General features: G+C 46.9%; 1 protein-coding gene across 3 annotated transcripts in view; it reads left to right on the top strand.

Annotated features, from left to right (window-relative positions):
* LOC119955298 (lysine-specific demethylase 7B-like) overlaps positions 1-15,700 on the top strand; it is a 316,061-nt gene that overhangs the window by 220,751 nt on the left and 79,610 nt on the right. For all 3 annotated transcript variants that reach the window (XM_038781379.1, XM_038781377.1, XM_038781378.1), the window contains one exon: positions 12,062-12,210. In XM_038781379.1, coding sequence (XP_038637307.1) covers positions 12,062-12,210 — 149 coding nt within the window. The remainder of the gene's footprint in view (positions 1-12,061; positions 12,211-15,700) is intronic.

Below are 15,700 nucleotides of genomic sequence, written 5' to 3'. Positions count from 1 at the left end.
ACCAGTTAGTTAGTTCAAAGTCAATACTACTTTATTTATATACAGTGTGATTTACTCATGCACAATAACACTGCAGGCTAAACTATATCTATCACTAACACCTATACTTAACTTCGGGTGCCCATTTATGTCAGAGGAACAATGGCCGTTTTTCGGACCTGAGGCTGCTGGGTTCAAAGAGGTAACAGGAGAACAGCTAAGGTCGTCCGTCTGGTAGCGAGCGTTGAGCTTGAACTTACTTGCTTCTGGTCGTGCTGGTGGAGGGGTCTCTCCGCTTGAGAGCCAAATCCAAGAGGATCCAATCTTTGGCGGGGGTTCCTTCTTATGCTTGGGGGGCCTTCGCGTGCTTTTAGGCTGGCCTTAAACTTGGTCCCAATTAATTGGGCAATTGATCACTGCCATCGATCTAAGCCAATAAAGGAGCGGGGTGCCTTGATGGCTGGGTGTGTCCGAGGTGACCATTGGCATTGCTTTGTTTGTGTCTTCTGGTTGGGGTAGTGGCGCCGGACTGTCTGGAACAGTATCGTCTACCGGAGAACTCGTTATTTGTTTCCCGGAGATGGGCCAACAATATGTAAATTGACCCAGAGTTTCGGTTCCGTCTGCAGACTGCCATCCAAATATGCATTCAGGCTCTGTGCTTGCTTGTTGCTTAGTATTGTCCATTTTTACCAATAGCCTCTGCGAGTGTCCATTTTATATACTGAAAGTGGCCATCCCAGATGGCTACAGGCAGCACAGTTGATCGGGCAACGCTGCAGTCAGTGGAATGGGTTAACGACTTTCTGTGTCAACACTAGGAGTATCAGGAATAAGGGAATTGAACTTCAAGCATGGATCAGTACTTGGAACTATGATGTTGTGGCCATTACGGAGACATGGACTTCACAGGGGCAGGAATGGATGTTAGATGGCTACAGGCAGCACAGTTGATCGGGCAACGCTGCAGTCAGTGGATAGCACTGTGGCTTCACAGTGCCAGGGTCCCAGGTTTGATTTCCCACTGGGTCACTGTCTGTGTGGAGTTTGCACGTTATCCCCGTGTCTGCGTGGGTTTCCTCCGGGTGGTCCGGTTTTCTGCCACAGTCCAAAGACGTGCAGGTTAGGTGGATTGGCCATGACAAATTGTCCTTAATGACAGGTTAGGGAGGGGTTATTGGGTTATGGGGACAGGGTGGAAGTGAGGACTACAGTGGGTCGGTGCAGACTCGATGGGTTGAATGGCCTCCTGCACTGTATGTTCTATGTAAGGAATGGCAAGGTGAAGGAGCTTCTAGTCAAGAGGAAGAAGGAAGTTTACCTAAGGTTGAGGAAGCAAGGATCTGATTCGGCTCTAGAATGCTCTAGAATTCGGAACTCAAAAATGGACTGAGGAGAACTAGAAGAGGGCATGAAAAAGTCCTGGCGGGAAGGATTAGGGAAAACCCCAAGGCGTTCTACACTTACGTGAGAAATAAGAGGATGATCAGAGTAAGAGTGGAGGGGAACTTGTGCCTCGAGCCTGAGGACATGGGGAGGCCCTTAATGAATATTTTGCTTCAGTATTCACCAGAGAGAGGGACCCTGTTGACAGTGTGAACCAGGTTAATATCCTCGAACAGGTTGTTATGAAGAAGGAGGATGTGTTGGAAAGCATCAGGATAGATAAGTCCCCTGGGCCTGACAGGATATACCCAAGGTTACTACGGGAAACGATGGAAGAGATTGCTACGATGTTCGCGATGATCATTGCGTTGTCACTCTCCACTGGAGTAGTACAGGATGATTGGAGGGAGGCGGATGTTGTTCCTCTGTTCCTGGGAATAACAGATCCATCAGTCTTCTGAGAGATAGGATTTATGATTATTTAGAAATACATAGTTTGATTAAAGATAGTCAGCATGGCTTTTGAGGGGCAGGTCATGCCTCGTAAGCCTCATTGAATTCTTTGAGGATGTGACGAGACACATTGATGAAGGTCAGGCAGTGGATGTGGTGTATATGGATTTCAGAAAGGCATTTGATATGGTTCCCCATGTTAGGCTCATTCAGAAAGTTAGGGGGCATGGGACGCAGGGAAATTTGGCTGTCTGGATACAGAATAGGCTGGCTGAAAAAAGACCATGAGTGGTAGTGGATGGAAAGTATTCCGCCTGGAAGTTGGTGACCAGTGGTGTCCCGCAGGGATCTGTTCTGGGACCTCTGCTCTTTGTGGTTTTTATAAATGACTTGGATGAGGAAGTGGAAGGATGGGGTTAGTAAGTTTGCCAATGACACGAAGGATGGGAGGGGGGGGGGGGGGGGGGGGGGGGGGGGGGGGTTGCAGATAGTGTTGAGGGTTGTTACAGGTTACAACAGGACATTGACAGGATGCAGAGCTGGGCTGAGAAGTGGCAGATGGACTTCAACCTTGATAAATGTGAAGTGATTCATTGTGGAAGGTCGAATTTGAATGCTGAGTACATGGTGAAAGGCAGGATTCTTGGAAGTATGGAGGAACAGAGGGATCTTTGGGCCCACGTAAGATCCCTCAAAGTTGTCACCCAGGTTGATAGTGTAGTTAAGAATACGTATGGTGTGTTGGCTTTCATTAACGGGGGGATTGAGTTTAAGAGCCGTATGGTTTTGCTGCAGCTTTAGTTAGACCACACTTGGAATATTGTGTCCGGTTCTGATCGCCTCATTGTATGAAGGATGTGGATGCTTTGGAGAGGGTACAGAGGAGATTTACCAGGATGCTGCCTGGACTGGAGATTATGTCTTATGAAGAAAGGTTGAGGGAGCTAGGGCTTTTCTCACAAAAAAGCCTGGGTCACATTGAGATCCAAAAAGACGAGATGTTGGGCGTCTTGTAGAATATTAAGGTGGCTAAGTCCCCAGGGCCTGATGGGATCTACCCCAGAATAAGGCAGAGAGGTGACTTGATAGAGATGTACAAGCTGATGAGAGGCATGGATAGGGTGGCGAGCCAGAGACTCTTCTCCAGGGTGGAAATGGCTGTCACGAGGGGACATAATTTTAAGATGATTGGAGGAAGGTATAGGGGAGATGTCAGAGGTAGATCCTTTACACAGAGTGGTGGGTGCGTGGAATGCACTGTCAGCAGAGGTGGTGGAGTCAGAGTCATTAGGGACATTTAAGCAAATCTTAGACAGGCACATGGACAGCAGTAAATTAAAGGGGTGTCAGTTAGGTTGATTTTAGATTAGGATAAATGGTTGGCACAACATTGTGGGCTGAAGGTCCTGTACTGTGCTGTACTGTTCTTTGTTCTGTGTAATTTCCCTACCACTGACATAAGGCTCACCAGCCTGTCGTTCCCTGGATTATCCTTGCTACCCTTAAACAAAGGAACAACATTGGCTATTCTCCAGTCCTCCGGGACATCACCTGAAGACAGTGAGGATCCAAAGATGTCTGTCAAGGCCTTGGCAATTTTCTCTCTTGCCTCCTTCAGTATTCTGGGGTAGATCCCATCAGGCCCTGGGGACTTAGCCACCTTAATATTCTACAAGACGCCCAACATCTCGTCTTTTTGGATCTCAATGTGACCCAGGCTATCTTCACACCCTTCTCTATACTCAACATCCACCAATTCCTTCTCTTTGGTGAGTACTGATGCAAAGTAGTCATTCAGTACCTCGGCCATTTCCTCTGGCACCACATAGATTCCCTCCCCCTGTCCTTCAGTGGGCCCACCCTTTCCCTGGCTACCCTTTTGCTTTTTATGTATGTGTAAAAAGCCTTGGGATTTTCCTTAACCCTATTTGCCAGTGACTTTTGTGACCCGTTTTTAGCCTTCCTGACTCCTTGCTTAAGTTCCTTCCTACTTTCCTTATATTCCACATGCTTCGTCTGTTCCCAGCCTTCTAGCCCTGACAAATGCCTCTTTTTTTTTTTGACGAGGCCTACAATATCTCTCGTTATCCAAGGTTCCCGAAATTTGCCATATTTATCCTTCTTCCTCACAGGAACATGCTGGTCCTGAATTTCTTTCAACTGACATCCAACATGTCAGATGTTGATTTATCCTTAAACATCCGCCCCCAATCTAGGTTCTTCAGTTCCCGCTAATATTGTTATAAATAGCCTTCCACCAATTTAGCGCACACACCCGAGGATCACTCATCCTTGTCCACCAGCACTTTAAAACCTACTGACTTGTGGTCACTGTTCCCGAAATGCTCCCCGACTGAAACTTCTACCACCTGGCAGGGCTCATTTCCCAATACCTAGTGTTTGAGACAAACCTGTTGGACTTTAACCTGGTGTTGTAAGACTTATTACTGTGCTCACCCCAGTCCAACGGCGGCATCTCCACATCACATATTAAATAGACCTTGGAAAGTACACAAGATGTAATATGTAGTACGTATGTTCTTGCCCTTGGCTAAAAACAACTCGAGTATGCATTTTGTTATCTTTCGGAGGACAATGTGTTATCATAATAAGACGGAGACCAAAATACTAAGCAGTATTTTGTTTACGTTACCTGACTTATTTTAGTTCAAAAGCAGTATTGAACTATAGTCAAGCATTTCTCAGCATGCTTCTAAGTGGGCAACTAATACATTTCCCTTCCACAATTCCTCCTTGTTGATCAACTCTTAAGAACAAAGAAAATTACAGCACAGGAACAGGCCCTTCGGTCCTCCCAGCCTGCGCCGATCCAGATCCTTTATCTAAACGTCCGCTGGTAAAGCGTTCCAGGCACCCACCACCCTCTGCGTAAAAAAAATTTCCATGCACATCTCCCTTAAACTTTCCCCCTCTCACCTTGAAATCGTGACCCCTTGTAACTGACACCACCACTCTTGGGAAAAGCTTGTTGCTGTCCACCCTGTCCATACCTCTCATAATTTTGTAGATCTCAATCAGGTCCCCCTTCAACCTCCGTCTTTCCAACGAAAACAATCCTAATCTACTCAACCTTTCTTCATAGCTAGCACCCTCCATACCAGGCAACATCCTGGTGAACCTCCTCTGCACCCTCTCCAAGGCATCCACATCCTTCTGGTAATGTGGCGACCAGAACTGCACGCAGTATTCCAAATGTGGCCGAACCAAAGTCCTATACAACTGTAACATGACCTGCCAACTCTTGTACTCAAAACCCCGTCCGATGAAGGCAAGCATGCTGTATGCCTTCTTGACCACTCTATCAACCTGCGTTGCCACCTTCAGGGTACAATGGACTTGAACTCCCAGATCTCTCTGCACATCCATGTTCCCCAAGACCCTTCCATTGACCATATAGTCCGCTCTTGAATTTGATCTTCCAAAATGCATCACCTCGCATTTGCCTGGATTGAACTCCATCCGCCATTTCTCTGCCCAACTCTCCAATCTATCTATGTTTTGTTGTATTCTCTGACAGTCCTCCTTGCTATCTGCAACTCCACCAATCTTAGTATCATCTGCAAACTTGCTAATCAGACCACCTATACCTTCCTCCAGGTCATTTATGTAGATCACAAACAACAGTGGTCCGAGCACGGATCCCTGTGGAACACCACTAGTCACCCTTCTCCATTTTGAGGCACTCCCCTCCACCACTACTCTCTGTCTCCTGTTGCCCAGCCAGTTCTTTATCCATCTAGCTAGTACACCCTGAACCCCATACGACTTCACTTTTTCCATCAACCTGCCATGTGAAACCTTATGAAATGCCTTACTAAAGTCCATGTATACGACATCTACAGCCCTTCCCTCATCAATTAACTTTGTCACTTCCTCAAAGAATTCTATTAGGTTTGTAAGACATGACCTTCCCTGCACAAAACCATGCTGCCTATCACTGATAAGTCTATTTTCTTCCAGATGTGAATAGATCCTATCCCTCAGTATCTTCTCCCAACAGTTTGCCTACCACTGATGTCAAGCTCACAGGTCTATAATTCCCTGGATTATCCCTGCTACCCTTCTTAAACAAAGGGACAACATTAGCAATTCTCCAGTCCTCCGGGACCTCACCCGTGCTCAAGGATGCTGCAAAGATATTTGTTAAGGCCCCAGCTATTTTGACCCTCGCTTCCCTCAGTAACCTGGGATAGATCCCATCCGGTCCTGGGGACTTGTCCACCTTAATGTCTTTTAGAATATCCAAAACTTCCCCCTTCCGTATGACAACTTGACCGAGAGTATTTAAACATCCATCCCTAGCCTCATCGTCCGTCTTGTCCCTCTCCTTTGTGATTACCGATGCAAAGTACTCATTAAGAATCTCACCCATTTCCTCTGAGTCCACGCATAAATTCCCTCTTTTGTCTTTAAGTGGGCCAATCCTTTCTCTAGTTACCCTCTTGCTCCTTGCATACGAATAAAATGCTTTGGGATTTTCCTTAACCCTGTTAGCCAAAGATATTTCATGACCCCTTTTAGCCCGCTTTATTGCGCGTTTGAGATTCGTCCTACTTTCCCGATATTCCTCCAAAGCTTCATCAGTTTTGAGTTGCCTCGATCCTGTGTATGCTTCCTTTTTCATCTTAGCTAGTCTCACAATTTCACCCGTCATCCATGGTTCCCTAATCTTGCCATTTCTATCTTTCATTTTCACAGGAACATGTCTGTCCTGCACTCTAATCAACCTTTCCTTAAAAGACTTCCACATTTCAAATGTGGATTTACCCTTAAACAGCTGCTCCCAAACCACATTCCCTAGCTCCTGCCGAATTTTGTTATACTCTGCCTTTCCCCAATTTAGTACTCTTCCTTTCGGACCACTCTTGTCCTTGTCCATGAGTATTCTAAAACTTACGGAATTGTGATCGCTATTCCCAAAGTAATCACCGACTGAAACATCAACCACCTGGCCGGGATCATTCCCCAATACCAGGTCCAGTATGGCCCCTTCCCGAGTTGGACGATTTACATACTGCTCTAAAAAACTCTCCTGGATGCTCCTTACAAACTCTGCTCCATCTACACCTCCAACACTACACGAATCCCATTCAATGTTGGGGAAGTTAAAATCTCCCATCACAACCACCCTATTGCTCCTACATTTTTCTATAATCTGTCTACATATTTGTACCTCTACTTCCTGCTCGCTTTTGGGAGGCCTGTAGTAAAGTCCCAACAATGTCACTGCACCCTTCCTATTTCTCAGCTCCACCCATATTGCCTCAGTGCTCGAATCCTCCATTATGCCCTCCTTAATCACAGCTGTGATATCATCTCTGACGAGTAATGCAACTCCTCCACCCCTTCTACCTCCCTCTCTATCCCTCCTGAAGCATCTATACCCTGGGATATTCAGTTGCCAGTCCTGCCCTTCCCTCAACCAAGTCTCAGTAATACCAATAGCATCATATTCCCAGGTACTGATACAAGCCCTAAGTTCATCTGCCTTACCTGCTACACTTCTCGCATTAAAACAAATGCACTCAGACCACCTGTCCCTTTGCGTTCATCATCTCTTCCCTGTCTACTCTTCCCCTTAGTCACATTGAGTTTTTTCTCTCGTACCTTACTGGCTTTAGTTGCTGCTTCTTTACTGACCTCTAACTTCCTAATCTGGTTCCCATCCCCCTGCCAAATTAGTTTAAAACCTCCCCAACAGTGTTAGCAAAAGCACCCCCTAGGACATTGGTTCCAGTCCTGCCCAGGTGTAGTCCATCCGGTTTGTAATGGTCCCACCGCCCCCAGAACCGGTTCCAATGTCCCAAAAATCTGAACCCCTCCCTCCTGCACCATCTCTCAAGCCACGTATTCATTCTGACTATTCTTGAATTTCTACTCTGACTGTCCCGTGGCACTGGTAGCAATCCTGAGATTACTACCTTTGAGGTCCTACTTTTTAACTTATCTCCTAACTCCCTAAATTCTGATTGTAGGACCTCATCCCTTTTTTTTACCTATATCGTTGGTGCCGAGATGCACCACGACAACTGGCTGTTCACCCTCCCCCTTCAGTATGTCCTGCAGCCGATCGGAGACATCCCTGACCCGAGCACCCGGGAGGCAACATACCATTCGGGAGTCTCGTTCTCGACCACAGAAACGCCTGTCTACTCCCCTTACAATTGAATCCCCTATGACTATCGCCCTGCCAGTCTTTTTCCCGCCCTTCTGTGCAGCAGAGCTAGCCACAGTGCCATGAGCCTGGCTACTACTGCCTTCCCCTGGTTATCTCCCCCAACAGTATCCAAAACGGTATACCTGTTTTGAAGGGAGATGACCGCAGGGGACACCTGCACTGCCTTCCTGCTCTTTCTCTGCCTTTTGGTCACCCATTCCCTGTCTCCGTCACCAATCCTAATCTGCGGTGTGACCAACTCAATGAACGTGCTATCCACGACCTCCTCAGCATCGCAGATGCTCCAAAGTGAGTCCGTCCGCAGCTCCAGAGCCGTCATGCGGTCTAACAGGAGCTGTAGCTGGACACACTTCCCGCACATGAAGAAGTCAGGGGCATCGGCCGCGTCCCTGAACTCCCACATTGAGCACGAGGAGCATAACATGGGTCTGGGATCTCCTGCCATTTTTACCCTTTACCTTAACTGATTACAAATATAGTATCAAATAATTAATAAGTGAAAGGAATAAAGATTTTACTTACCAATCACAATACTCACCAACACACGAAGAGTTAAATTTCTCCCAGCAACTGCTAATTGGAGCACTTTCCTTGCCAGCCAATCAGGTCACTGCTTTGCTGTGATGTCACCCTTCAAGGTAAATTTTTAAAGAGATGAACTTACCTTCCCGACAACCACGGTTGTTTTCTTTTTGGTTAGAGGAGGGGTTAGGGAGGGAAACACTGAGGAAGTGTTTCGGGTTAAATTGTCACTTGACAACATCCCCTTCACAAACCACCTTCAAATTAGGCTGACCGCACTGCACGTATGCAAATCTCCCCGGAACAACCAATCAGTAGCTCCGCTCTGCTGCCCTCTGCTGGATGCTTGCTTGCACTCTAACTCCTCGGGTCTCTATCGCAGGTACACCTCCAAATTAGCCTGACCGCACTGCACGTATGCAAACTCCCCGGAACAACCAATCAGTAGCTCCGCTCTGCTGCCCTCTGCTGGATGCTAGCTTGCACTCGAACTCCTGGTCCTCTGTACATTATCGTGTCCTCTGTAGTGTAGGGTGGTTTATAATGTAAGGAGAACGGACGTGTAACAGTTCCTTGCATGTTATGTGCCTGGTACCAAGGAGTCAAGGCGGATAGGGCTGTTTCCATGGTCATACAATAAAAATATCTTGTGCAACATTTAAAAAGTGACCATATGACAATCAAGATTACAATGGCGATCATAATCCAGAACACAATCCTCTGTCCTAACGATCCTAATCACAAAGCTGAAGTCCCATCCTTCATTTTCATGTAATCTTGTTGCCTCTCTGAGTGTAATCCACCAGATTCTCAATTTTTTGTGAGTTATCAGGGATGTATGTGCAACAGTCACTTCCAATCAGGGCACAAGTACCTCCCTTTTCAGCTAACAAGAAATCAAGAGCCATTGTATTCTGCAGGGCAACTGCTCTTATAGCAACTATCTCAGTTTCTATCTGGTTAACAGCTCTGCAATGTCATTAGCTACCTGCTCAAGGATGTCTTGTAGTTCGCGTAGTTCGCATGCATTAGTGGCTATTCCTAATGGTAGTATCATTATTCCCAGCATTTGTGCCCGTGTCATAACACTGCGTTTCTTCCTGTGATGGGGATGGTCCTGCAATTGTTGAACGTGATGCACATAAGGGACTATGTATCCCAAATAGCAGGAGCCTTCCAATTTTCTAGTAACCAAGAGTATGCCTTGTGGCCACAGATAAAATACGTGCCGTTATATGCGGTCAGGTTTCCTTTACTATCAGCCATCATTAGTCTAATCGATCCCCTTCCCAGGAGCCTCCACTAGTTTGATTTTCAACTCCTGACCAATCAGTCCTTTAGTCCCATAGGGGGTTGCCAATTCAAGGTCTGATCGCACTGACTCATGTCTACTGAGTGGGTCCCATATGTTTTATGATTCATAGAGCATATACTTCCTTTTGGGACTCCAGTATAGTTGGGAAGGATCAACCAGGGCAGTTGACGTGTTACATTAAACCTATTACACCATTCCTCAAACCTATTCTTATCATAGCCAGCTAATCTCCAATCTAATATATATTCTGTGTATCTTCACCACGTCCTGTACTATTTCGTCTCAGAACCTATTCTGCTGTCTCTTTACTGGTGAATGGGATAGCTCACACAGGGAAGCACTTCCAAATTCAGTTGCTGGGTTTGTACACAAATTCCCAGATGCTCGGGAGAGGGCTCTCTGCATATGAATGAGACATGTGTATTAAGGTGTTAGTATGCAGTTTACCCTCTACATGAAATGAAATGAAAATCGCTTATTGTCACAAGTAGGCTTCAATGAAGTTACTGTGAAAAGCCCCTAATCGCCACATTCCGGCGCCTGTCCGGGGAGGTTGGTACAGGAATCGAACTGTGCTGCTGGCCTGCTTGGTCTGCTTTAAAAGCCAGCGATTTAGCCCAGTGAGCTAAAGCAGCATGATGTTGGATTAATATGATAATACACAAGAACAGTAGCGCCATCATTCTCTTTGGGTCAGCGTTTCACCAGTACTCTGACAGTTCTGTATGATGTAGTTAGTGGCACTTGGTAGGGACCTTTCCACCTAGGAGAAAACTAATCTTTGTTTAGTGCTTTCACATATACTTGATCTCCAGGTTTAAAGGCTGTGTATTTCCCTCTTTTAGATGCATCTGAGCCTCTCACATCTTTGTATGTATTTTTTTTTCAGTCACACATGGCCTGGGCATATTTTAGTGATGTCTCATTGGGGGTTTAGTTCCAGTTGTCATGGGATGTTCCATTAATATCTCATACGGGGTTAAACCCGTATTACGATTTTTCTGATCTCTCAGGGTATTAATATGGGTATGGCATCTGGCCATAGCAGCCCATTTTGTTGACACACTTTTGTAACTGCAGTTTTAATTATTCCATCCGCCCTTTCCACCATTCCTGAGGATTGTGGCTGGTATGGTATATGCAATTTCCAATCAAACCCCATGGCTTCTGTTAGGGCTTTGGTCAATTTGCTAGTGAAATGAGTTCCCCTGTCACTGTTAATGCCCATTGGTATCCCAAACCTCTATTATTTCCTTTGACAGGATATTTGCCACTGTTCTAGCATCATCTCGTTTGGTTGGAAAAGCCTCTACCCACCTTGAAAACGTCCGCTATCACCGATTATTCCTCTCACACATCATACATGTGCGGGCTACTTTTTCAGTTGTTACCTTAAAACCTCGAGCATTCCATTGTTGACATATGGCATGTGTCATTCCTCCTTTGCCCACATGAGCCTGCCCATGGGCAAAACCAGACTTCTGGAACATACTGCGTGGATCCAAATTTGATGATCATCTTGATAGCAACCTGCTTTTAGCCAAGAGCGATTCTCCTGGAGAGAGGCTTGCTCCTGTGCCTGTTTTAACTTTGTTCTGTTATGGTGGACGGAAGTTCAATTGCAGCGGCTTGCAGTTGTGGCTGCTGTTTGAGAGCCAATTCCTTTGCTATTTTATCAGCAAATCTATTACCGCATGAGACTTCATCGTCTACAGTAGGATGCGCTTCACACTTTAAAGTTGCTATATGCTGGGCACAGGCTTGGAAGACCGATGGACATGTTCCTGTGCTATACTTTTCTTTGTTGTTTGTTCTTTGTTTGTTCATTGGAGGGGGATTTCTCCTCACTGTCTCACTCTTCAACCATTCATCCAATAAAATCCGGAGAAAATGGGAAAAAAAAGGTCCAAAAGTCCGTCATAGGCAGGAGCTAACAAATGTGCGACCTACTCCTCCATGGCCGCCAAGGGAAGTCCTTGCAGTGTAAATTCTATGATCCCATGATTCATTGCACAGTACCAGCCTGTTCCTTGGTTGGCAGCAGAAAGTGCTGTGCCAAGAAACTATCTGTGAAACATTATGGGATTGTTACCATGTTGATGGTGTTCTATAAATACAAGTTATTTTTGACTAATTTGCTTTGTTGCATAACATGAGGATTCTTAGTTCTTCAGTGTCTTTCATGCGAATGCAAACTTTCATTACAGAGAGCAGAAGCTCAGCACCAGGTGTCCTGCCGGTCAGGTGGTAATGAGAAGAACGGGTTGATGATAGCGTCGGAGACTGAAAGATCCCAAGTTCTGGACAAGCCCAGGACAAGCCTGAAGCGTTGCAAGAAGGATGCCATGGTTGAGAGGTAAGGAAAAGGGCAGGACTTCAATTATGCAGAGAGACTAGAGAACTGAGATTGTTCTCGTACAAGCAGAGAAGGTCGATGAAAGATTTGATGGAGATTTGATAAAATAGATAATAACACAAGAACCAGAGTTGAGATGAGAAATATTTTCTGCAACGCTTTATGATGATCTGGAATGCACTGTATTGGAAGGGTGGTGAAAGCAGATTCAAGTTGATCTTTGAAAAGGGAATTGTAAAGCACATTCTGGACTTTCACTGCAGGGCATATGATGGCTGAATGTTCCTGGATCATAGGTGCCAGAAGGTGGCTATCTCTCAGCTGGACAGAGTTCATATTAGCAAGTACAGAGCCATCTGGAACGATTGAAAGAGAAGGGGAGTGCAAAAATCCTCTTCTGAGTGTGGGATACTCAAACCAGCATTCATTAACAACAGTGTAACCTAAAGACTCACATTGTGATGCAAAGAACTTCAGTGTGGGTATCACAATGTATAGAAACACATCGTGGGGATTTGATGGTTGGGAACAGTTGGGCAGTTCTGCCTTCTTGCTAATCTGTGAAATCTAATCAGCTGTAATGAAAATTAAAATTGCTTATTGTCACTAGTAGGCTTCAAATGAAGTTACTGTGAAAAGCCCCTAGTCACAACATTCTGGCGCCTGCTCGGGGAGGCTGGTACGGGAATTGAACCTGCGCTGCTGGCTTGGTCTGCTTTAAAAGCCAGCTATTTACCCCAGTGTGCTAAACCAGCCCCTGTAAGGCGATCATCTTCTCGAACCTATGACCCAGCCCACCTGCTATTAGAACCTACAGTGCAGAAGGAGGCCATTCGGCCCATCGGGTCTGCACCGACCCACTTAAGCCCTCACATCCACCCTATCCCCGTAACCCAATAACCCCTCCTAATCTTTTTGTTGACACTAAGGGCAATTTATCATGGCCAGTCCACCTAACCTGCACGTCATTGGACTGTGGAAGGAAACCGGAGCACCCGGAGGAAACACGCACACACGGGGAGAACGTGCAGCCTCCGCACAGTGACCCAGTGGGGAATCGAACCTGGGACCCTGGCGCTCTGAAGCCACAGTGCTACTGTGCTGCCCATATGAATGAAAAATCAAATGAAAAATGAAATAAAAATTGCTTATTGTCACGAGTAGGCTTCAAATGAAGTTACTGTGAAAAGCCCCAAGTCGCCACATTCCGGCGACTGTTCGGGGAGGCTGTTACGGGAATCGAACCGTGCTGCTGACCTGCTTGGTCTGCTTTCAAAGCCAGTGATTTAGCCCTGTGAGGGTGAGGGACATAGTGGAGAGATGCAGAAGCAGAAGTGGGGAGGGTAGAGTGGAGCCAGAAGTTATGGGGTGGGATTTTCCGGTCTCCGACGCCGAAATTACGTTTGCCGATCGGGCGTGGAATCCCTGGTGGCGACGAAATCGGGGGCGGCAGCGCCTCGGCGATGCTCCATCCCCTCCAAAACAGCGTACGTGCAGAGTACACCGCATGTCGTATGGGCGGCCTCAGGACGTTACATGAGCCCCCCCCCCCCCCCCACCGATGCTCCGCTCCTTATGGGCCAAGTTCCTGATGGTGTGGGGAGCATGTGCTAATCTTATTCGGGAATGGGGTATGGCGGCTGTGGAGTGCTGCCACAGCCAGGTGGGAACCGATCCATGGGCTGGAGGGGCTTTGGCAGGGGCTGGGGGCAATGGTGAGGGGTGGTCCCGGGGTGTCGAGCCTGGCCAAAGGGAAGCATTATGTGGCAGACCGGGACCGTCCGTGGCCGGCACCTTGTTGTACAGCGTGGCCGCTGCCGTGCGCATGCGTAGCCATGGATCCGCCAATTATCTGGCCATATCCGCAGCCAGATGCGGGGGCTCTATGCTGCGTGCCTGCTAGCCCTCACTAGACGGAGGATCAGTGTAACCTTTGCTTAATTTCTTCGGGCGTAAAATTTCACAGTTCCCACACCGCCATCAGCACATAAGTCTCCCAAATGGAGACTCCAGCCCATGGTTTGTGTCAGAACAAACAACATAGAGAGGAAGAAATTGAGGTCCTTAAATAGAATTCCAAGTGCCAGGGGGCAAGCTTAAAAAGCCGGACCTCAAAGATAGTAATCTCTGAATTATAGCAAGTTCCATGCAGTTGAGTATAGAAATTGAAGGATTTGGCATGTTATTAGGTGGTTACAAAGATGACTCGGGGAGATCTGAGGTGAGACATCAAGGAGGTATTTGACTTTTGATGGCACCAAGGACTCCTAGCAAAATTGAAGTCAATGGGAATCTGAAACCCTTTGCTCTGGTCATACCTGGCACAAATTGTGGTTGTTGAAGGTCAGTCATCTCAGTCCTGGGACACCACTGCAGGAACATAGAACATAGAACGATACAGCGCAGTACAGGCCCTTCGGCCCTCGATGTTGCACCGACATGGGAAGTCAAAAATTAAAGGCCATCTAACATACCCTATGTCATTATCATCCATATGCTTATCCAATAAACTTTTAAATGCCCTCAATGTTGGCGAGTTCACTACTGTTGCAGGTAGGGCATTCCACGGCCTCACCACTCTGCGTAAAAAACCCACCTCTGACCTCTGTCCTATATCTATTACCCCTCAATTTAAGGCTATGTCCCCTCGTGCTAGCCACCTCCATCCGCGGGAGAAGGCTCTCACTGTCCACCCTATTTAACCCTCTGATCATTTTGTACGCTGTCCCGGCGCACCTTCCACCCACACGCTGCCCCGGCGCACCTTCCACCCACACACAGCTCCGGCCGCACTCCACCCGCATGCTGTCCCAGGGCACCCTCCACCCACACGCTGCCCCGGCGCACCTTCCACCCACACACAGCTCCGGCCGCACTCCACCCGCATGCTGTCCCAGGGCACCCTCCACCCGCACGCTGCCTCGGCGCGCCCTCAAACCACTTTTTTTATAAACGTTCACAGCTTTTCTTTACAAGTTCGGGGGGGTTTTATTCATTTTATTATTTTCATTTATTTTATTCATTTTATTATTTTTTACACGTTCTGGGGGGGCGGGGTTTAGTTGATTAACATTTTACAGGGAAAAAATGCAGAATTTTGGACATACTTTCCGACACCGGAAGGCTTCACCTTCATCCAGCAGGTTACATTGGAGGAGCGTGCTCGAGGGCCAAAGGGACCAAAAACCATTTCCTTCATTTGTGTCAGCAGCAAACAAGGTAAGAGAAAATGCTGGGTTGAGCATAGGCCGGCGTGGGCCGCGAAGGGCGGCTGGTTGGTACAAATGGGTCCCTGGGGAAAAAAGTTTCTAAAACGCTGCTTTAGGCCATCCTTGATGAAGATGTTGTCTCACCTTCTCCAAGTCCATGTCTTTGGTGGTTTCTTCTTTAATTAGTTTTGACTTATTGTCAGATACAGGCAGATTTACATGGTTCACGAGGACCTGCACCTCCTTATGGTGTGGTTCTTCTATGCCTGCAGCTCCTGATA

Source organism: Scyliorhinus canicula, chromosome 20 (genome assembly GCF_902713615.1).
Source record: "Scyliorhinus canicula chromosome 20, sScyCan1.1, whole genome shotgun sequence".
Classification (NCBI taxonomy): domain Eukaryota; kingdom Metazoa; phylum Chordata; class Chondrichthyes; order Carcharhiniformes; family Scyliorhinidae; genus Scyliorhinus; species Scyliorhinus canicula.
The sequence above is the reverse complement of the archived record's forward strand: the minus strand, read 5'-3'. Positions and strand labels throughout refer to the sequence as shown.